At 47.5% G+C, this 22,845-nt stretch overlaps 1 protein-coding gene across 1 annotated transcript in view; it reads right to left on the bottom strand.

Moving 5' to 3' along the window:
- The window catches only part of LOC137437283 (semaphorin-5A-like), a 227,277-nt gene that overhangs the window by 65,448 nt on the left and 138,984 nt on the right, over positions 1–22,845 (bottom strand). Inside the window, exon 9 of the mRNA XM_078766389.1 lies at positions 1,035–1,170. Coding sequence (XP_078622515.1) covers positions 1,035–1,170 — 136 coding nt within the window. The remainder of the gene's footprint in view (positions 1–1,034; positions 1,171–22,845) is intronic.

Below are 22,845 nucleotides of genomic sequence, written 5' to 3'. Positions count from 1 at the left end.
GGCAAGTAACAAACAGACGAACCAACCGATCAACATACTTGCCGGAATCTTTCCCGGCAAGTAACAAACCAACAAACCCACAAACAGACTAGAAATCGGTCAGAGACCGAGGACTTGCCGGAATGTACTTTTTTCAGGGGTGTTGGTTAGAAGGGAATTGGATAATGTTTGACAGAGTTATTCGTAAAAAAATAAAATAATAATTGACCTTGAGTTTGACCTTTCAAGGTCACTCAAGGTCAAAGGTCATGGTGCCAAATGAAATGTGACTGGTGTGACTTCCTATATGTCAGTAACAGTAAGTGTATGCATATCTCTTGTACTTTTAGAGTTATAGTGGTTTGAAATATATTTTAAATGAAAACTCGAACCCCCTGATTTCACGTTTTGGGTGACCTTGAACTTGACCTTGGGCCTAGAGAGTTAAAAATTGGGCACAGTCTATTCCGGGGCAAGACAAATACGTGTGTAAAGTTTGGCGATTCTTCGTGCAACGGTGTAGACGTCATGCTGCAAACAGACAAACAGACAGACAGGCAGACAAACCAACCGATCAACATACTTGCCGGAATATTTTCTGGCAAGTAACAAACAGACAAACAGAAAGGGGTGAAAACATCACCTGTGTACACCTTTGGTGGCGGAGCTAACCATGTACTTTTCTCTCCTGTAAATGTTGTTTTTTTTGAACTCCCAAAATTCCAAATTTGCTCCAATCCTAAAATCATTTAACGTTTCTCATGCCCTGATGTTATTGCATTCATGTAACGAATATGAAAGAAATATGTTCGAGGACAGGCTGCAGACGGACACACGGATGAATAATCTCATTACCCAACACGTTACAAAGGTTTCTGTGAAAGTTCATTTCAGGTAAGAACCTGCACAAGGTGCAATTCCAATAAGTACAGCACAGTCGTGTTCATTTTGAGGTTATAGCTCAAGGTGGATGAATTCAAGTGATTTGTGACGATACAAGAAGCACAAATGAAATCATTAGCATTAGCATACCTTTACACAGTCACACACAGTACCTGGAAGTTTGGGGTGTGATTGGGTCGTGTGCTCCATGCTGAATGGAGGTTTTCTTGTTGAAGGAAAGGACCAGAAAAGGCTGCAGATACACTGCTCATGTTGTACACGCACAATGCCGATGCCACAGATCCGTGTCTGGAAACAATGAGTGTATACAGCATCATTTGTGTGTCATGTATGTACTATGCTATGGATCCGTGTCTGGAGACAATAACTGTATAAAGCCTATGTTAGGGGCTATTTACGTAATATGTAGGTAAAGGGGGGCACAGCATGATCTGGAAGGTAGATATTTGTACTGGTACTTGGACACAGCATGCAATGCGACAAAAGTAGGGGGGAATTGGGGTGGGAAGGAGAATGGGGGAGAACAGGGAGGATTGGGGGGTTCAAGATCAATCTGCCCTAACGTGTCGATATCAGGAGATCATGGAGTTGAGACGTAAAGTTTGGTTTTGATTACCATGTTCACTTTTATCCTCGTTTCTATACCTGACCTTGCATCTGCTGTGAGGACAGCCAACATCATTCAAATACATAACAACATTGCTAATATGGATCCATTCTGACAGTGACAGACACGCACAAGTACAAGTACAACTTACACCTCAAATAAAGACATCTAATCCACCATCGCAGCTGACATTACGATCACGTAGGTCTTTGGTCTCCCTGCTGGTACCGTTCATCTTCTCTCCCAGTTGAGGCTTTCTAACCCCCAAGATATTGTTCGACAGTTTAGTTTCTCACGTTTATATGAATAAACAACCTCTGTGATGATCGACAAACCCCTCTTTCTCAAATTGTAGACAACTCCACATCAAGAAATTCAGTTGTCTCCCTCCTCCCACTCTCTGTGAATATAGAACTCGTACATTCGGTCGTACACATGAAATACAATCCGAATCTCTCCTGCAGGGCTTCATGTCAAGTACCATCTGATCCTCCATCCCGACATGCCATCTTTTCTATCCCGTCCCTCCTACTTTTCCTCTTCATCTTTTCCTTCACTCGCTTTTTTGTCTCTGGCCATTCACACCTCTACCCACTGTCGGTATGTCATCATCAGTTACTTCTCTTTTCCATGAGTCAGGATTCTCTGCTGAAAAACCTCGTCTAACCCGACGATGGTCAAGTGATTACTAAAATCCATCTCTCAATTGCCAAAATTAATGAAGTAAATAAGTAAAGGTAACATGGGGATTCATTTTAAAACATACTAGTTGGGTCTGCTTACACATTGTGTAAGCAATAACAAACCGTGCTTTGTAAGTATGTACATAATAAATAGAAGCTTTATGATTCCAGGCAAGCATCACAGACGTCCTGCTCGATATCGATTAAGGTTTATTTATTTACTAGCTGAAAGCACCCGGCGTTGCCCGGGTTATTTTTGAATGAATTTACTGCTATAATTCAGCTTTTACTCGCGGCCGTAGAAGATTGACTACTATAAATCAGCTCAGCTTTTAATTGTGAAATGGGCCCAGCCCGGCCGAAGTGGGCCTCGACCGGCCTCGCCACCTAGCCTATTAGTAAGGGCATTTTATGAGATATTTCACAAATCTGTTAACTAAATTGTTACCAAAAAATTTCTTCACCAATATGTTTGTAAAGGTGTGTAATAACATGTGTTGAAATGTTGAAGTTCAACTCCCGTGGGAAACCCAGAAAAAAAGCTGTTGAATTCGGGTAGCGAAAAATTATTTTCGAGAATTTTTATTTTTTTTAAATCGGCCCTTAGGTAACTTATGAGGGGTCAAATAAGGGTTTTTCATGATTCTGAGTTGATTGTTAACATTTATATTTTCACTTTTACATTTACACACAAAGTAGCTTTTATTTCACATACATATATAATACTCAAGAGTTATTTCTCATTCTCAAGGTGAATCTTTTTCTCGTTGACCAAGGGAAATTTTCTTAGTGATGACAGGGCTTTTATCTTTGACTTGACATCCATGGTCGACGTCACTGACTGTCCATCCAGCTTGATCTGCATCTCCATCCCAACTTCAGCTGCTCTCTCAGCATTGACTGCGTCATCTCCAGTGCTTGTGAATCCTGTTGAGAAAGACACGAGCAACTCCTTGTCTCTATCGTTGTCGAATGGCTTGATCTCCTCAAACCATTTTAGGACAAGTTCAACTGCCTCTGCATCTCGCTTCATCTGTGTCTTGGCAAGGTCTCTGTGGACTGGAACATGTTTACTGACGTCCTCCTCCATCCGCCGGTTGACATCAGACAGGTGACTGAGGGTGAGCACCCAGCATTTGTGGCCAGAAAAACTGTTTCTCATTCTTCCTCTGCTCAGTCCACCTTGTGACTTGGCTGCCTTCATTAATGTCTGCTCAATGCAAATGTCACACCATGTGCCGGACCACTCATGACTTGAGTAACGGACAACGTGGTTCCCGTGGGCAGTGAGACGTTCTAAGGTGTCTTTGTAAGCAGGCGAAGTTTCTAGTTCCTTCATGAGTTGACAGTACAGCCGTGCGCCCTTGGCATACTGATGATGGCCTGCAGCGGCAAAGATGTGAAGCATCTTGGTAACAATGCAGGACAGATGCCCATTGTGGTCTGCAAGTCGCTCGGTTCTGATAAAGACCTTGATCACATCTACCATGTGGTGGTACTCCACCCAGAGTGCAGGTGTTCTTCCTCCTTTTGCGAGTCGTTTGAAGGTTTCTTCAAACCTTTGCTCAAACACTGGCACTACTGGGTCTGAGTGTCTGGCTCCCATCTTCCCATCAGCCACCTTCTCCATGAAGGTCTTCATGTCACCACGCTCCTCCTCAGTGAAGGCAAGTTTCATGATGTGTTGATAGATGGCTGCATCGATGAGGAGGTGAACACGGATTGCCTTGTCAAAACATCCTCCATCCATGATGTGGTTGGCTGTCGTACTTCCAGGATAGATCAACTGGATCACATCTAGTAGTCCAGAATCTTCCACGATGTTACCCATTGATCCAAGATAAGACTTCAGCAGGTGAAAACCACCCAACCTTGGAATGACGGGTAGATTTGCCTGCTTTATTATATTCACAGCCTTCAGCCAAATCGGAAGATCAAAGGTCACTATAGCGACCCCAGCGCACCGTATGCACTCTTTTAGAGTGGTGAAGATGGTGTTGAGGTCATTAGGGTCTCCTTCAATAACTGGGAGGAACTCGATCTGTGTGCTCTGCTTTGCATCATTAGCATGGATTCTCTTCATCCAGCCATTCCAGTTGGAGTGTGGGAACTCAGGATCGTTGGCTTTGATCACCCACCCCGCTGCCCAGAGTGTGTCACCTGGAGTGAGGAGTGGCTGATCATGAGCCAGGGAGGAGGAAAGCTCAGTGAGGGGGAGAAACATGATCGCGTTCGTTCCTATCTGTTTCCTGTTCGTAAATGGAATAATCTTTACTTCAGTTCCTCTCAGGATCTTAGCTTTGTCGAGTGCCTTCAACTTCACCCGGGGGAAAGCTGCTGTTGTCTGTGGATCTGGCAAAGGTGGTGCCGGAGAGGTGACTTCGATCCAACCCATTGAGTGAAAGGGAGTGTTTCCGTGAATAGAGACAATGTTTAAATCTATATTGTCTCCAACAAACTGAGTGACTGCATTGTTTGTTTCCCCAACCTCCATAAAGACCACCTGATCATTACTTGACAATTCACTTTCACTGGCTGGCACTTTGGCTGTCATCACTGATTGATCCTCAAGCGCAGCATCAACCGCAACCTCATCATTGATCTGTTCATCGGTTTCCTCCACAATGGTGTCAAGAGTGCCAGAAGTATCTGGAACATCATCTCCACTCCTACTATTAAGGAAGCAGTATTTGTAGTTTTGTGTCTCCGTGTAAGACTCAGTGTATCCCAGCCGGTGGAACTTGTTGAGCATCCATTTTGACCCAAATCTATGATCAAGTTGTATGGCAAGCCCCATTTGGTGTGGCAATACTCCAGACCGAGGTCGACAGGCCTTAATAAAATTCTACCCCCAAACGGCAACTCTTTCGTCTGTCTTGACAATCGGTCTCAAGAACATCTGAAGGCTTGCAGGAACAAGTGTCAGCTGACTATCGATGTCAGTCATACTGTGTGTGGTGGGGTATGACTTTGGACCTAAATCAATCAAGGCAATATCATTGGATATGAACTTGAGTGCCGTCTTTATGATCTGAGTCTTCTCATCTCCATGGTCAAGATTAGCATGATGCACTCGCAGAATATTGTCGGTGCCATCTTTGAGACAGAGTACATCTGCCCTTCTTTCCTGTGTTGTGAAATACAAGGTGTCTTCGTATTTCTCTAGAAGTTTTATCTTTAGCCAATGCTTTGAATAAGAAAGGCTCTTCTCTGGTGACTGATCAAACTCCTGCAGCTTTTCATGGACTTGGTCCATGTTCATTACCCCCATGCTCTAATTCTGAGTCTAACCATTCGCAGAATTCAATAAAAACTGCCTCTCGCTCCTCATCAATACTCCTCTGTCCTCTCTTCCTTTTTCCTTCCTCATCAGTCTTGGACAAACTGTCACCTCTCGCAAACATAAGCTTGCATCGCAAATGGTACAGTGTTTCTTCTGCTACCAAGTCGTTGATCCCTTCCAGGCGTCCAGTGACTTCAGTGCCCCAGTCATCCCCGCGACTCCGTGCTGTCTTCAGCAAGCTTGCCTTCAGTGTATCTGCAGTCAAATTATCTGGCACTCTGTATTTCTTTCTAGCTTGTGCTGGATTATTTTTGTAGAGCTGGGCTGGTTGGTTGCAAAGAATGCATACATCCTTATACAGGAGGTCAACTGACTGTGATCTTCTAGAACTGCAGCCAGTTGATGAACTGAACTCACAAGTAGTGCGTCTTCTCTTCAACTTTGATGACTCTTTCTCTGCCTTAGATGCTTGAGCTGACTTCTTGGTGGTTGCAACAAAGTTGTTGTACAGATCATTTTTACACTTCTGGTGGTACCTCAGTTTTCCTTCCTTTTGAGCCTCCTTCATACGTTCCACAACAGTAACATTTTCGACAGTTTCTGCTTGTTTCAATAAAGTTGAGTATCCCTTTGGAGTTGCCTGTATGAGCCTTTCAGCTGGTGTATCCGAGCGTGCACAGATGAAGCAATTGAGCACAGGTGGAGTAACGTCTTCATCCATATTGCTAGACTCCATGTCCTGCAAAGTAGAAAATGAGATATATTTAGAAATTATTTTTCCACAAAGGAGTGTCTGTGGTGAAATATAAATGTTAACAATCAACTCAGAATCATGAAAAACCCTTATTTGACCCCTCATAAGTTACTTAAGGGCCGATTTAAAAAAATAAAAATTCTCGAAAATAATTTTTCGGTACCTGAATTCAACAGCTTTTTTTCTGGGTTTCCCACGGGAGTTGACCTTCAACATTTTAACACATGTTATTACACACCTTTACAAACATATTGGTGAAGAAATTTTTTGGTAACAATTTAGTTAACAGATTTTCATATGTTTCCCTTACTATATAACCTTCCCGGGGCCCGTCCCGACATTTTTGGTTCTTTTTGAATGAATTTACTACTATAATTCAGCTTTTACACGTGGCCGTAGAAGATTGACTACTATAATTTAGCTTTTACACGTGGCCAGAGAAGATTGACTACTATAATTTAGCTTTTACACGTGGCCGTAGAAGATTGACTACTATAATTTAGCTTTGACACGTGGCCAGAGAAGATTGACTACTATAATTTAGCTTTTACACGTGGCCGTAGAAGATTGACTACTATAATTTAGCTTTTACACGTGGCCAGAGAAGATTGACTACTATAATTTAGCTTTTACACGCGGCCGTAGAAGATTGACAACTATAAGTCAGCTCAGCTTTTAATTGTGAAATGGGCCCAGCCCGGACGAAGCGGCCTCAACCGGCCTCGCCACCTAGCCTATAACCTTCCCGGGGCCCGCCCCGACATTTTTTGTCTTGGAGGTTTCCTCCTATCTTTCACCATTCAGGAGATTAGCATGCAAACAAACAAACAAAAACTTTCGTTTATAATATAGAGAGAAGAGAGAAGAGATATTACAGATGTGTTTACTACTTTTACGTAAATTTTCATTGAGATATTTATTTCACAGTTTACAGTTATAGAAAATTTTGAAATGTTACATATTGACTGAGGTTTTTTTTGTTTTCACATTTTTTAATGGAAATTTTCATTTACAGATGCCTTCTTCTGATGGTTCTGGAATTTTTTTTCCCAATGTACCACCTTCGATGGCTGTTGGGCCGCCAAATTTCAGCTTTTTACGATACCCATAAGGTACCAAACAGTCATATCAGTCAGTCAGTCAGTAGTTAGAAATATATATATACAGACTTGGCATTTAATATGGAATTTTTTTTTTTTCTTGACTTGGGTTTAATTTCTGAACTCGGTATATCAATCTGGTGAGTTTCTTTTAAGCTTCGGTGATTTCTTTGTTAAAAGAACCATGTCACTGATTGTCTGTCGCAGCAAGAAGTCAATAACAGGATTATATCACAGGTGGCGTGACAAAATGTACGGACAGGTACATTTGACGATTGGCTTCACAATCGGGTATATAAGGGTTGTTGCGTTCTGTATTAGTGGAAAACAACTGCTGCACGTCTACAAAAGTTATTGCCGCTTCCCCTGGAGATGGTCCGTCAACTCGACAATGCTGTTTGTCATTTAGTGGTGGCTTTACGAAATTCCAGCATGAAACAGCGTGCTATTGCTTGGCAGAATGGCATCACTCAAGGTCAGGTGTCAAAGATCCTGAAACGAAATGCTGAGAGGGGTGTCCCTACTCCAATACCAAGATCAGGACATCGCCGCAGAACCACAAGGAGGGATGATCGCCAGCTGCACCGATTAGTCCGCAATGGCCGTACCAAGTCAGCTAATCGACTTAGGGCTGAGTGGCAGCAACTGACAAATGTGCCTGTATCCAGAAGGCTAGTCGACCAACGACTGGTTCAAGCAGGCTATCGTGCCAGGCGTCCCCTGAGAAAGCCACGTCTGACCAGACAACACCACCAGCGCCGATTGCAGTGGGCCAGAGAGCACCGTCAATGGCAGCCAGGACACTGGAATCGTGTGATCTTCAGTGACGAGTCTAGATTTTTGGTCTATCGTCAAGATGGCCGCGTCCGAGTGCGCAGACAAGTGCATGAAGCCTACAACGAATATTGTATAGTGCCAAGAGTCCAAGCTGGAGGTGGTGGGGTGACTGTTTGGGCTGCTTTTCATGCAGGGGGCAAAACTGACTTGGTTGTTCTGAATGGAAACCTAAACCAGTTCAAGCACAGGGCCATTCTGGAAGAAACATTGCTTCCATTTGTTTGTGCAGCCTTTCGAGGAAACTTTGTCTTCCAAGATGACAATGCACGGCCTCATCGTGCTCGCATGATTCAACACTTTCTTGCTGACCGTGGTGTAGAGCATATGGAGTGGCCTGCCATGTCCCCGGATATGAATCCGATGGAGAACTTGTGGGCAGAATTAACGCATCAAATCGACAACTTGGACCAGCAGCCTGCCTCCGTGTGTGAATTGCAGCAGGCTATTGTAACTGCATGGCAAGCGATTCCTGTCCAAACCTTGGCAAATCTCGTGAACAGCATGCTTCAACGTGTACGTGCTCTCCTGAATGCCCGTGGGGGTTACACGAAGTACTGAACTGTAATTTTACTGTCCGTAATCCCAGTCGTAACATAACTTTTGTTTTTGTTTAAAAAAAAATTGGCTAATGTGCAAAATAAAGATATACTTCTGGAAAACGTACAGAAGTTTAACACAGTACTGTCCGTGAATTGAGTTCGATATCAGTTTACATCACTTTCAAGGATCAATTTATTTGCTTCAAAATGTCAAATGTGGTTTTTGTTTCTTTTGAAGGTCACATTAACAAAATCAAGAATAATTTCAACATAATTCCAATGAACCTTTGGTTCTAAGTCATCTTGAAAAGTAAGTTCACCCCCACATAAAACATATTCCATATTAAATGCCAAGTCTGTATATATATATATAATATATATATATATATATATATATATATATATATATATATATATATATATATATATATATATATATATATATATTGTTGCGGGTCACGGACAAGATGTTACTTTGACCGAGCGGTGGTGTATTACCGCGACCTAACAGTTCCCCCGATTCTTCCCCAACTCACCCGATTCACCCCAAACTTTGGCCGTATCGCACCGCAGCTGCCCAATCTGGAAAACTCCAGGACAGAACAAACGAAGACGACTCACACGGGGAATGATGACAGGAATTGGCTGGAAGGAGAGGAAAGTCCACTAGGTCCGGCAGCACGATCCGCACGTTGGGCAGCCGCCGTTCCTTCGCGGCCCTGCTCCGAACTGCCGTCCAGGTCCCTAAGCGGTTGGCGAGCGTTGTTGCTGCTGCTGCTGTAGACGCTGCCGCTCGCGAGCAAGGTGACGAATAGCAGGCTTGGTGCTTCCTTGAATGATCTCTGCTTGTTGGACCTCACAACTCAGCTCTTTCTTGGACCCTCTCTCTTCTCAGCTCATCTGCCTTGGACCTCCTCTCGTCTCAATGGCTTGGACTCCCTCTCGTCTGCCTGTAAAAGCTCATCTGCCTTGGACACGCCCTGCCTGCGGGTTATATAGGCCCCGCCCCTCAACCTTCGCGAACCTCCTCGATGTTTCTCTCCACACCCTCTCCAAGTCCAACCCCTTGTTCGTGGTTGGTTTAGTGGGGCTGACTCACTCCTCCCCTCTATGACGAGGTGGGGACCCGCCTTTCTTCCCCAACCCTGCCTCGTGGTCAATGGCGGATGAAGGGAAAACCGCCCAACATGCAGTTGGCAATGCGAATTGCAATTGACGAAAAGGGGGAAATGGAAGTGTTGGGAGTGGGAATGAAGGGAATCTATCTCTTTTACTGGTGCAATGGAGTATTTCAATTAATGGGAGACACAGCCTTACCCTAAAAACACATAATAAGATATAACTATTGAACAGGGGTATCCTATGATTGCCTGTGGTGTGGATGCTTTATGGACTAATTATGGGATGCCCTTTGACCTTTACACAGCTCCGGAGGCAGGAGGCGCAGAATAAACAATAATAATAATTCACACAATCAAAAAATATATACAGTCCTCATATCCGCAACACTGCACCCTCCTCCTCTTAGGCACTTCCAGGGCCTACAACTTTTATTTAGTGTGACACGTAGGTGTAGTTCCCTCTACTTTTAACCTGACCCTGAGTGCGACAGTTTTTAAAACATAAATAAATGTGTCCCGCTGCTCCATTGCACCCTGCCTAACAGACTTATGCCCACAGTTAACCGAATTGCAGAATGGTCTTCAAACTATACACTGACGGTGGGGAGCATTATTTACAATGACGCTATTTTTATTTACAAAACTAACCCAGGACCTGTGATTGTTCTTTCTGGGGGGGAGACAGTCTGCTCTGCATCAATGCACCATGAAAGCACTCAAAAACGCACCAATACACCCCCAAGCACCAATCGGTGCAGTCACCACAGTTCATCAGTGTTCAATAATAAAAATAACCAAACAACCCCTAACCCTGCAGGTGATCTCTTGCTCTTCGGCTCCCTCTGCTGGCTATTATCATTTCTTCCAGTTGTTGTCATTCCTTTGCTTTGCTTACTGGCGGCCTATTTGTATTAAAACTTGCACCCAATGTGTCCATTTTTATTTATTTTATTTATGGCCCACAGGGCCGACTACGTGTGGTTCACCTGTGGGGCATCGATGCCCTGTGGCCAAGGTCCGCCAGCAACATTTCGGGCCCTCATGGCCGGTTCCAGCAGAGGGGCCATGCCCCAACCCATGGGGTCCATAAGTGGTGCTCGGCCACAGACATGTGGTCCATAATGTGGTGCATCGATGCAGACAGCTGGTTCTGGGAATTCCGGGCGCACAATGGAGGACTCACGCACGCTCCCCTCGGCGCCCAATGGCGCACAGGTCATGTGGGAGACAAAAGAGACAAATGAGCGAGGGGTAAGGTCACAAGGGTACACATCAATAAGGCAATGCAAGGCGAAATGCGTACGGAGGGCGAAGTGAGAAAGCTCGTCCCTACCGTACGTCACCCCCCTGTCACCTACACTACCCTTGCCCTTACCCCATATTTACAAAATCTACCCATTTACAAATTCGTCACTACTGTCACGTCTTCCCCATATTTCTCCTATACCAAATTCGTCTCCACAATCCCTCTACTTCAAAATTTGCCATCACCAAATTCATCATCAATCCTCATAAGGAGGAAGAGATGGAACACAAAGCACAATGTCACACCCACGTCATGATGCGTCTCACAATCCAAACATTATGCATCATAAAAAATAATCAAAGCATGGCATGGTGTGGAGTACCTGTCACCTCAGGTGAGTGGATGCAGATGGTGCGAGGAGACTTCCTAATCCTAACTATCCTCTAAATGACATTAACACACTTTACACTACCCGGGGTCTTTCCCTGCCAATCCATTGGCCAACTTACACTATGGGTTCTAAAAACCAATTCCCATTGACCAAACTGTGGTGCTTCTCAATTTGGGGTCTCACTCCCCCGATTCATCTCCCGGTGCCCTTGCACAATTTCTGCGCTGTGACGTGTAGCTCTCCCAGCAGATCTACCCACCTGCACACCTCCACCACTGCAGTTGCCACCCGAGCTTACCTAGCTCCTTACCCTAACCTATCTAATTGGGGAAGGCCCCTCCTGGCTCTGTCACCCCTTGGTGCCCTCTGGCACTGGGCTACCCGGGTCCGTCCTCCGGATCCTCGGGCCCCATCCACAACTACCGGCTCCCAGAGCCCACCTGCGGCCTCACCTGGCCGGCATCCTCACAGTGGTGGAGTGCTCAAACCAACTACACACACTAACAGGCTACACGCCCAGCCATTTCCACAACACTAATGCACCCATCCAAATACCATTCTTCCACTCGCACCACAGATGCCAATATCCAACCACAATTTACCTATACCCTCTTACCTAACACTTACACTACCCGCCCTGGGTATCCGTGATGGGGGTCCATCCTTCCCCCATTCACACCTTCGCACCATCCACTCCACTCCACCATTTTCCACCATACTCACTCCACGACCATCCATTCCAATACTCCATTTATTCCACACTGCCATTCTCCATACCTGTTGTTGCACACCTGTGCACTCACACCTGGTGCCACCTGCACCCTCCTCCTCTTCCTGGACCATTGGGTCAGCACAATACACAATCACCTTCACTCACTCATACACTGCTCCACACACCTGTTCAGTTGCACACCTGTGCAATCACACCTGTTCAATCCTCAAACACACGGCATCATCTCATCTAACTACTCCCCTCTGAAACTTGCGCTTCCCAGTCGTCCCTTTAAACTATTGCGCTCCCACGTCATTATCATCCACACTAAACTACCTGCGTCCCCACTACAGGTATCAGTCACTAACTAACCTTAACGTTACCTAATGTCATCTTCGCTAGATCCCTACACACAATATCCTAACCCACCCGGGCTAGTTTTCACTGCCATCAACCCCATAAACTAGTGCTCCTTTGCCCCCCATTGTGAGGGATGGTGGATTTGCCATCCCACCACATCGGGGGTCTCTCACTATAAATTTTGTTCATCCAAATTCAATAAATCAAAAATTTGCCAATCACTCTCCCATCATCAAATTTTGCTTTTTTTCTAATTTCGGGGCCAAAACACTATCCTCATCACCCGTCTACTTATTAGATCCTCTCGGTGCGCCAATTCCTGTCCAAAGCCCGGCTTCGTAAAGCCGTGCAATGAATGCGGGTTGTTTTGTGCCAGCGGCTGGATACGTCCCGCATTCGGGGCAGGGACGGGGGCTTACCCGGGCCGAGATCCCATGCACCACCTCGGCGTGGAGCCATCCAATGTCCCGATCTCGACCTGCCGGCACGTCTCAACAAAAAGTGGTCGCCATGACGACCCTTCCTATCGAGCTGCCCGCTCCGCCTAGTGGAGCACGGACGCGGCCGTTCCAAGCGAGGCCCAGCGTGGATCGCGTACGGCAGTCCTTTCGAACCCGCCGTGGCTCGGATCCCCGCTGGTTCTCGCGGCACGCGAAGCTGCCCGGCGCGCACCGAGGGCCCGATTCGGCTAAAAGTCGCTCTAACCGCTAACCCGGTTGCCGTCGATGCCTCACATGCATGCTTACATGCATACGCTACCCCTTTCTTGCTCATACACCCAGCTGTTCCCATGCTCCTCGTCATTGCACCTTCTCCAACACACCCAGGTACACTCATTCCGCTCACAGACTTGGTCACACACCTGACCACCGAACACTTTGGCACACATTCGCCGCTCGCACACCTCACCAACACACCTCTTTGCGCCCCCTTCTCGGTCACCTCCTCTGTGACAATCACAGGTGTGCTCTCACTCGCACACCCAACCACGTGCCTCACGACCAACTCAAGTGTGCATTCCCCCACACGCTCTACCATTCCAGGTGTGCATCCTTCCATTCCAGGTGTACATCCTCGCTCACCTGTCACAACCAACTCATGCTCCGTGTCTCTCTCACTACTTTCACCTCCACTCTCGGTCGCGCACTCACCCTTACTCTCGACAGCGCACTCTTTCCTCATGCACCTGTCCGTTACACACCTTTCTCGCGCATCCTCTTGCGCACACTCTTTCGTTACTTCCTCCGTAACACTTACCACACCGCGCTTCCATGTACCCCCTCGCACACGCGCTTCGACCAACTCACTCTCGACAGCGCACTCACTCCTTGGCGTGCACTTTTTCCTCACACACCCCATGGTCGGACATTCTCGCACCCCTCTTTTTTCGCACACCAGACCTGTCGCACACTTCACCAACGGCCTTTCACGAACACCCGGATTCAAACCAATCCCCAAGCCGACTGAAGCTTTCCTCACATCATATACATTGCCGAATATTTCGCCACTCACCTTGGCACCTCCTCTCCGCACCTCTTTTGCCACCTGCAAACTCTTTATTTGGTTAGTGAGCAGCACATCATGAGTTGAGCACCGACCTTGTACATATTCCATCACCTCCTCCTGTATTTCTCTCTTAGTTTCTGTCCGTCTCTTCTTAATTTCACTCACCCCTTCTTCCACCTCCTCTAATTTTTCCTTTACTTCCTTCATCTCCCTGTGCGCCCCCTCTATCTCTTCCTCTAACGCCACTTTACCATTTCTATGTGCATCCTCACCTCTCGGTCCTTCGTCTCCATTACTTCTGTCACCTCTTCCAACCTCTTCGTCAATCCCTCATGTACCATTTGACATTCCTTCTGTGTCGCTATTAATTCATTTTTAATGTCCTTTTGTGTCGCTTTTAAACCCCCGATGATTGCAGTGTTCTTTTCCACTTGGTCCGCTAGTTCCCTTTGTCCTACTGTCAGCTGCTCTACTCCCTTCGTCAGACCCTCTATGCCCCCCTGTAACCTAGCCGTATTATTCCTCACCTCTTTCTCCATACGCTTCTCACCTCGCTTTACCTCCTCACGTAGCCCCGAAACCTCCTCACTCACACCTCGTCGTATCCCCTCTTTCATCTCCTCCATCTCTTTTGTAGATGCCACCCTCATCTGTCCCAATTCATCCCTCTGAGCATCCAGTTTACTTTCTAACCCGATTTGCACCTCCTCTATCTGGTTCCCCATTCGTTTGATTTCCCGGGCAGATTGTTCCCCTATTTCCCGCAATTTGTCTTCCATCCTATTTTCTAACCCCATGAACCCATTTTTCACCTCTTTTATCCCGTTGTCTAACCCCTCAAAATTATTGTCTAACTTCCCAAATTTCTTGTCTAACCCCTCAAAATTATTGTCTAACTTCCCAAATTTCTTGTCTAACCCCTCAAAATTATTGTCTAACTTCCCAAATTTCTTGTCTAACCCCTCAAAATTATTGTCTAACTTCCCAAATTTCTTGTCTAACCCCTCAACAGTACCCCTCGCTTCGTCCCTCATTACCCCCAATTGCTCACTCTGAGCCCTCATTTGCTCACTCTGAGCATCCATCCGGTTCCCCATTTGTCCCATTCGCTCACCCTGAGCATCCATTTTTGCTTCTAGCCCCATATTTGCCATTAGTATGGCTGCATTAATCTGCGCCATGAGGTCCCGCACATCAATTCCCGCTATTTGCGCAGCGGGCGCGGCTACCCCGCGCTCGTGCGAGCTGCCACTTTGTGCGTCTGATACCACGTGCGCGAGAGCGCCATTTTGTGCGTCTGATACTCCCTCAACCGCCTCCTTATTGCTCCCCTCCATTTGATCCTGGGTTACTCCTAACCCCTCCTCTAGCTCACCCACCGGCATCCGATCACCTCGACCAGCCATGGCGCGATTTCAAAATTCGGGTTTTCCTTTACAACAACACAAATTTCCAGCACTTTGTAATTTTGAGCGCGTTAAGCACGCTTCGGGCCTCGTATCCCACTCCTCGACACCAATTGTTGCGGGTCGCGGACAAGATGTTATTTTGACCGGGCGGTGGTGTATTACCGCGACCTAACAGTTCCCCCGATTCTTCCCCAACTCACCCGATTCACCCCAAACTTTGGCCGTATCGCACCGCAGCTGCCCAATCTGGAAAACTCCAGGACAGAACAAATGAAGACGACTCACACGGGGAATGATGACAGGAATTGGCTGGAAGGAGAGGAAAGTCCACTGGGTCCGGCAGCACGATCCGCACGTTGGGCAGCCGCCGTTCCTTCGCGGCCCTGCTCCGAACTGCCGTCCAGATCCCTAAGCGGTTGGCGAGCGTTGTTGCTGCTGCTGCTGTAGACGCTGCCGCTCGCGAGCAAGGTGACGAATAGCAGGCTTGGTGCTTTCTTGAATGATCTCTGCTTGTTGGACCTCACAACTCAGCTCTTTCTTGGACCCTCTCTCTTCTCAGCTCATCTGCCTTGGACCTCCTCTCGTCTCAACGGCTTGGACTCCCTCTCGTCTGCCTGTAAAAGCTCATCTGCCTTGGACACGCCCTGCCTGCGGGTTATATAGGCCCCGCCCCTCAACCTTCGCGAACCTCCTCGATGTTTCTCTCCACACCCTCTCCAAGTCCAACCCCTTGTTTGTGGTTGGTTGAGTGGGGCTGACTCACTCCTCCCCTCTATGACGAGGTGGGGACCCGCCTTTCTTCCCCAACCCTGCCTCGTGGTCAATGGCGGATGAAGGGAAAACCGCCCAACATGCAGTTGGCAATGCGAATTGCAATTGACGAAAAGGGGGGAATGGAAGTGTTGGGAGTGGGAATGAAGGGAATCTATCTCTTTTACTGGTGCAATGGAGTATTTCAATTAATGGGAGACACAGCCTTACCCTAAAAACACATAATAAGATATAACTATTGAACAGGGGTATTCTATGATTGGCTGTGGTGTGGATGCTTTATGGACTAATTATGGGATGCCCTTTGACCTTTACACAGCTCCGGAGGCAGGAGGCGCAGAATAAACAATAATAATAATTCACACAATCAAAAAAAATATACAGTCCTCATATCCGCAACAATATATATAAGTTCAAAACACACCTGGCCACAAGTGTGCCACACAGAACCGGGCCCTCAGTCGAGGTCCTCAGCATCATCCCGTTTCAGCCCTTCAACCTCGATACGGTCAGCTAAGGTGTGCCAGCATGGGCACAGACACATCCACATGCAGCAACTACACCTGGATGCGTACATACCCCCACCCCCAGCCAGTGCGAACGCAGACTACAACAACAACACCTCCACATCCAGAATCCACAGCACCAAACAAACATGGTGGAACACTCAAACACCCACCTTTATACCCTTCACCACTCACCAACAAAACACACCAGATCATTCATGCACACACATAGACACACATACACACACATCCACACACAACACCAACCACCCACCTACCCTTACAACATACACCACTCAACATACAAAAACACACAGTCATGCAAAAATACATTCATGCAAAAACACACACCCTCACCCACTCACTCACATACACAAAATATGAAATAATAATAGTAACAAAAAAAACAACAAAAAAACACACACACTGTCGTGAAGTAAGATGGTTCCATCCGAGGGATGCCCTCCATCTCCGAAACGATACTCATGATGCTATTCCGACGCCCACCGCGTGGGGAGGATTTATATACCCGCTATGAGTAAGGGTGGATCCCTGGTGTTGGGCTAGCGGCTAGGGTGCCGGCTTAGGATCCTAGGATCCTGGGTTCGAATCCCGGTCAATCGCTGAATTAACGCCAGGGGGGTTGACTCAGCCTGTCATCCTTCCGAGGTCGGCAAATTTGAGTACCAGTTCACTGGTAATTCCCTGCTTGTCGTTAAAGGCGGCAAAAAGGGTTGGCGTCAGGAAGGGCATCCGGCCGTAAAACATTGCTTCAAAAAGGGGACCGAAAAACAACAACAACCACAGTTCCCGAAAAAGGCCACCCCCGCTTGCGGGGAAAAAATGTCCTCTAAAGGTGGTTTTTTTTATGAGTAAGGATGGGTCATTCCGCTCTCTTGTGTCTTCGAGTTGGTAAGATTGTTGGAAGATCTATGTTACATTTGCTAATATCTCTGCAATAGCGTAATGGTAATGAAAGTGGCCAGAGATGCTTGCTTAATTAATAGCTTTTGTGTTTTCTTTGTAGATCAGTCGCATTCAAGTGAATAAAAGCTCAGAGCTTGGAGTTTTGGTGGACCGTCTCGTTTCGTTTCACCACATTTTTATTCACTTGAATTCTACGGTTGGAGCCATGGAGAAGCTGCTTCGCCTGGAGGTATTCTCGGGTGACCCTCAGGCTACGAACGCCGCGGACCAATGGGAATATTGGCACAACTCTCTTCTGCTCTACACCGCGGCAGTTCCGGATCTCACCGAGGTACAGCGGCTATCGGTTCTGACCTGTCATGTCAGCCTCCCGGTCTATGGGTACATATCCCACTGTACCACCTACGATGCGGCAGTGGCGACGTTGCGTGGCATATATGTCTGGCAACGAAGTGCATTGTACGGATGACACATGTTGGCTACCCAACGCCAGGAAGCTTCGGAGAGCCAGGAGCACTACATCCAGGAGCTGATACGCCTGGGGAAAGGTTGTCTGATGGAGGCTCGAACCGCGGCGTAGGCGACCGACGACTTGATGCGGGATGCGTTTGTTGCTGGTATCTCATCGCCGGCCATCACACTCCATTTGCTGGAAGAAACCACATTGACCTTCCAACAAGCGTGCAACAAAGCACGCATTCTACAGCTGGCAGCGTCCCGCGCGGAGGCATACGGTGGACCCGATCTCACAGCGGGGGCCGCTGCCACGGCACGGCCGGAGTCGACCGCATCGCCAGAACGGGCTCTCGCGGAATCTCCAGACGACGCTCCAGCACCGATCGCTGGAGACAATGGGAATCCGAACGCCGCAGCAGCGAACTCTGCAGAGAATGCCAAATGTTATTTTTGTGGCAATAAGAGACACCCTCGCTCTGCGTGTCCCGCCAAAAATTGTGAATGTCATAATTGTGGTAAAAGAGGACACTTTGCTAAAATGTGTCGGGCGGCTAAATCTAAGTCTTCCCGGGGCTCGAGTCTTGCAGGTACGCGCACCTCACGGACGGCGCGAGGCGTGCGCCGCGCCATGCTACCTGTACACGTGGAAGGGATCCACGTGGAAGGGCTTATCGATACTGGTAGTTCCTCCAGTTTTATCAGCCATGCTTTGGTACGACGTCACGGCTGGACAATGGGCTCGGATACCCGACGAATTTACATGGCTTCGTCCGGACATAGCGTACGCACCAAATGCGTTTGCTCTCTTAAACTCGTCATCGAGAATAAACTGTATGAGGATGTGAAACTCACGGTGATGCCGGAATTGTGCGCCGACGTTCTGCGAGGTCATGACTTCCTGAGCCGGTACGGCCGGTTGGTGTTGTGCATGGGTGACGGAGACAATACTCTTTGGGTCTGCGGCTTAACCGAATTGGCCATATATCCTCCTGCGCTATTTCCCAGCCTGACGGCCAATTGCTGACCGGTAACCGTGATATCTCGACGGTATACTCGTGCCGACGCTGCATACATTGCCGAGGCGACCAAGCATATGCTCCGAGAGGGCATTATAGAGCCGAGTAGATCGCCGTGGAGAGCGCAGGTTCTAGTCGTATGCTCTGACAATCACAGGAAACGCCTGGTCATTGATTACAGCCGAACGATAAATAAATTTACACAACTGGACGCTTTTCCTTTGCCAAAAATTGATGACCTCATTCAGGAGGTTGCCAAATTCAGGGTCTTCAGCACTTTGGATCTAAAATCAGCGTATCATCAGATACCAATCAGAGAATCGGATAGGCCATATACTGGCTTTCAATCCGGTCGACGGCTGTATCAATTTCGGCGGATTCCTTTCGGAATCACTAATGGGGTGGTGTGCTTCCAACGTGCCATGGACGACATCTTGGTTAAAGAAAATTTACAGGACGTCTTTGTTTACGTGGATAATGTGACCGTCTGCGGACATACCCAGGAGGGGCACGACGCAAACTTGAAACGATTCTTGGAGGTTGCGCAACGTTATAATTTAACCTTCAACCACCAGAAATGCCACTACGGTGCAAAAACAATCGATTTACTTGGGTACACAGTGACCGGCGGGGAGATAAAACCAGACGCCGAGACGCCGAGCGCCTCCGACCTTTGCTAGAAATGGCGGCACCCTGTGATCGAGCGTCCCTGAGGTGGTGCCTCGGGCTTCTCGCACATCACTCGAGATGGATTGGAGGCTACTCAGAGAAAATAAGACCTCTGGTGGACAGCGAGTTCTTCCCTCTGATGCAGGATGCGCTAGACGCTTTTCAACTTCTGAAGGAGAACATAGCTAGGGCCTGTGTGACCTCCATTGATGATAACCTCCCATTCCTCATCGAGACAGACGCTTCGGATTGTGCAATTGCTGCTACCCTAACGCAAAACAAATGACCTGTGGCATTCTTCCCTAGGACACTGACCTCGACTGAACGCAAATATTCGGCAGTGGAAAGAGGGGGCAGCGGTGGTCGAGTCGGTCAGAAGGTGGCGCCATCTGTTGCTGGGCAGGAAATTTGATCTCCTGACAGACCAAGTCGGTGGCTTTTATGTTCGGCCACAACAACCCTCAGCATGTTAAAAATGACAAAATCGCACGATGGCGGGTCGAACTCGCTGAATACTGCTATGACATAATCTATCGCCCTGGGAGCGAGAATGTGGTTGCCGACGTGCTCTCTCGCCCATTGATTTGTGCTGCTATGATGTCAGAGGATTTAAAGAGCATCCATGACTCATTATGTCACCCGGGGTAACTCGATTCGCTCATTTTGTGCGCTCTCGCAATTTGCCTTTTTCGATCGAGGAGATCCGAAGTCTATGCCGCACCTGCTCCGTGTGTACAGAGTTGAAGCTGCGATTCTATAAGCCGCCGTTACAGGTGCTCATTCAAGCAACGAAACCATGGCAACGACTAAGCGTCGATTTTAAAGGGCCGATATCAACACCCACAGCAGGGGGGGGGGGGCTCGTTATCTATTGACGGTAATTGATGAATTCAGTTGTTATCCATTTGCCTTTCCGCGCTCAGACATGACGTCATCCATGGTCATACGATGTCTACGTCAGCTGTTCGTCCTGTTCAGGTATCCGGGGTTTGTGCATTCAGACCGTGGGGCTGCATTCATGTCCCAAGAGGTTCGAACCTTCCTAGTAGGCCTCGGAATCGCCACGAGCCGCACTACTCCGTATCGCCCCGAGGCGAATGGCCAGGTGGAAAGGTATAATCAAGTCATCTGGAAGGCCGTGGCGCTGCACTTATGTACGCACTCAATGGGGCTGCACCAATGGCCATGAGCTGTGCCAGAAGCATTACATGCAATTCGGACTTTATTAATCACGGCCACAAATCAAACTCCCCATGAAAGAATGTTTCGTTTTGAACATCGTGGCGCTACCGGTCAATCGATGCCCGGTTGGCTTGTCGAACTCGGGCCCGTGTATCTGAAGTGAACGGTGTGACAAAGCAAGTACGAACCGGCGGTGGATTTGGTGCAGATCGTGCAGGTTAATCCGCAGTATGCGACCGTCCGGCTGCGGGATGGTCGTCTTTCGACCGTGTCGGTCCAGCATTTAGCCCCGTGCGGAGACGAGGACACCCGGCATAACGTATACTCAGAGGATTCGCCGGTCGAACTGGGGGATTCCGTTCCGGGCACCCCTCATCCGTGTGACGTAACACCGCTGGGAACTGCTGCAGGAGATTTCCCGTGCTCGCCGTGTCCTTCACCGTCACCGCCGGATCCTCCGTCCCCGTGCAGTGCGCCTGGTTCGCTCACAGATCAGACTCGTGCTGACCGGGATGGGAATGTGAACGGATCGCCTACCTACTGGACGCGTGCGGGCCGAGCGTGCCGTCGACCCCAACGCTTGGATTTGTGACGGAGTGCTGGGTTGCTTAATTAATCTACTATCTTCAACTTATACTTTATATCGATAGTCCACGTGCTAGCTGAAACTTTAACGGGGTAGAATGTCGTGAAGTAAGATTGTTCCATCCGAGGGATGCCCTCCATCTCCGAAATGTTACTCATGATGCTATTCCGACGCCGACCTCGTGGGGAGGATTTATATACCCACTATAGTCAGGGCCCTTAGGGATATTTTGGGGCCGTCAGGTTCAAATTCTTCCAAAAGCACCAAATTTGGCCCAGATGTTGCCCATGCCATACTCTTTCGATTTTTGACGGGTGCCAAGACGGGCGCCCCCCCTGGGGGCCCCATATTGGCGAAATACTAAATGGCCGCCACCCGGATTAGAGGAAAATCAGTTAAATAACCCAAAGGGTTGGAATCATGTATGATACCACTTTTCAGGGGTTTTCGAGGTCGAGGAATCCAATTATGATGTTATTTTGATGATTCGAGGTCAAGGTCAACCCTCAAGGTCTTCTTAAAGGTCATTTTTGAGTCAAACATGTCGGTTTTTGAGTTTTTTGTCAAGATTTACACGAGGTTCACCATTTTATGTTTCTGGGTTGGGTATTCGAACTCTGACCTTATTTTTGACAATTAGAGGAAATATTTACATGTCTATTTCCTAATTTTCAGGCATATGCAGTTCATCAGTCTAATTACAAAGGTACAGATTTTGATGTTTTATGAACAGTATGCCATATCCTTGTGTTTAATTTTTGTGCGATCATGATCCGGGTTCATGTATACATGATTGTATACATGTCATAAATATGACGTCATAGGTCATGTGACCTGGCGGCCATATTGGATTTTATGAAAACCTTAAAAATGGATCCCTGCCTTCATTTTTCGATCGATTCATTTTGAACTTTGACCACTTATACTACGCCATGTGATTGGATGCATATCCTAATTATGACGTCATATGTCAGGTGACATGGCAGGATGGCCCGGTATGGTCCCCGGATCATACCGCCCTTGGCGCCCGTCAAAAATCGAAAGAGTATGGCATGGGCAACATCTGCGCCAAATTTGATGCATTTGGAAGAATTTGAACCAAAATATCCCTCAGGGCCCTGACTACTATGAGTAAGGATGGGTCATTCCGCTCTCTTGTGTCTTCGAGTTGGTAAGATTGATGGAAGATCTATGTTACATTTGCTAATATCTCTGCAATGGCGTAATGTTAATGAAAGTGGCCAGAGATGCTTGCTTAATTAATAGCTTTTGTGTTTTCTTTGTAGATCAGTCGCATTCAAG

The sequence above is a fragment of the Myxine glutinosa genome, chromosome 12, assembly GCF_964187855.1.
Source record: "Myxine glutinosa chromosome 12, kmMyxGlut1.1, whole genome shotgun sequence".
NCBI lineage: Eukaryota > Metazoa > Chordata > Myxini > Myxiniformes > Myxinidae > Myxine > Myxine glutinosa.
This window is presented reverse-complemented; position numbering and strand designations above follow the sequence as displayed.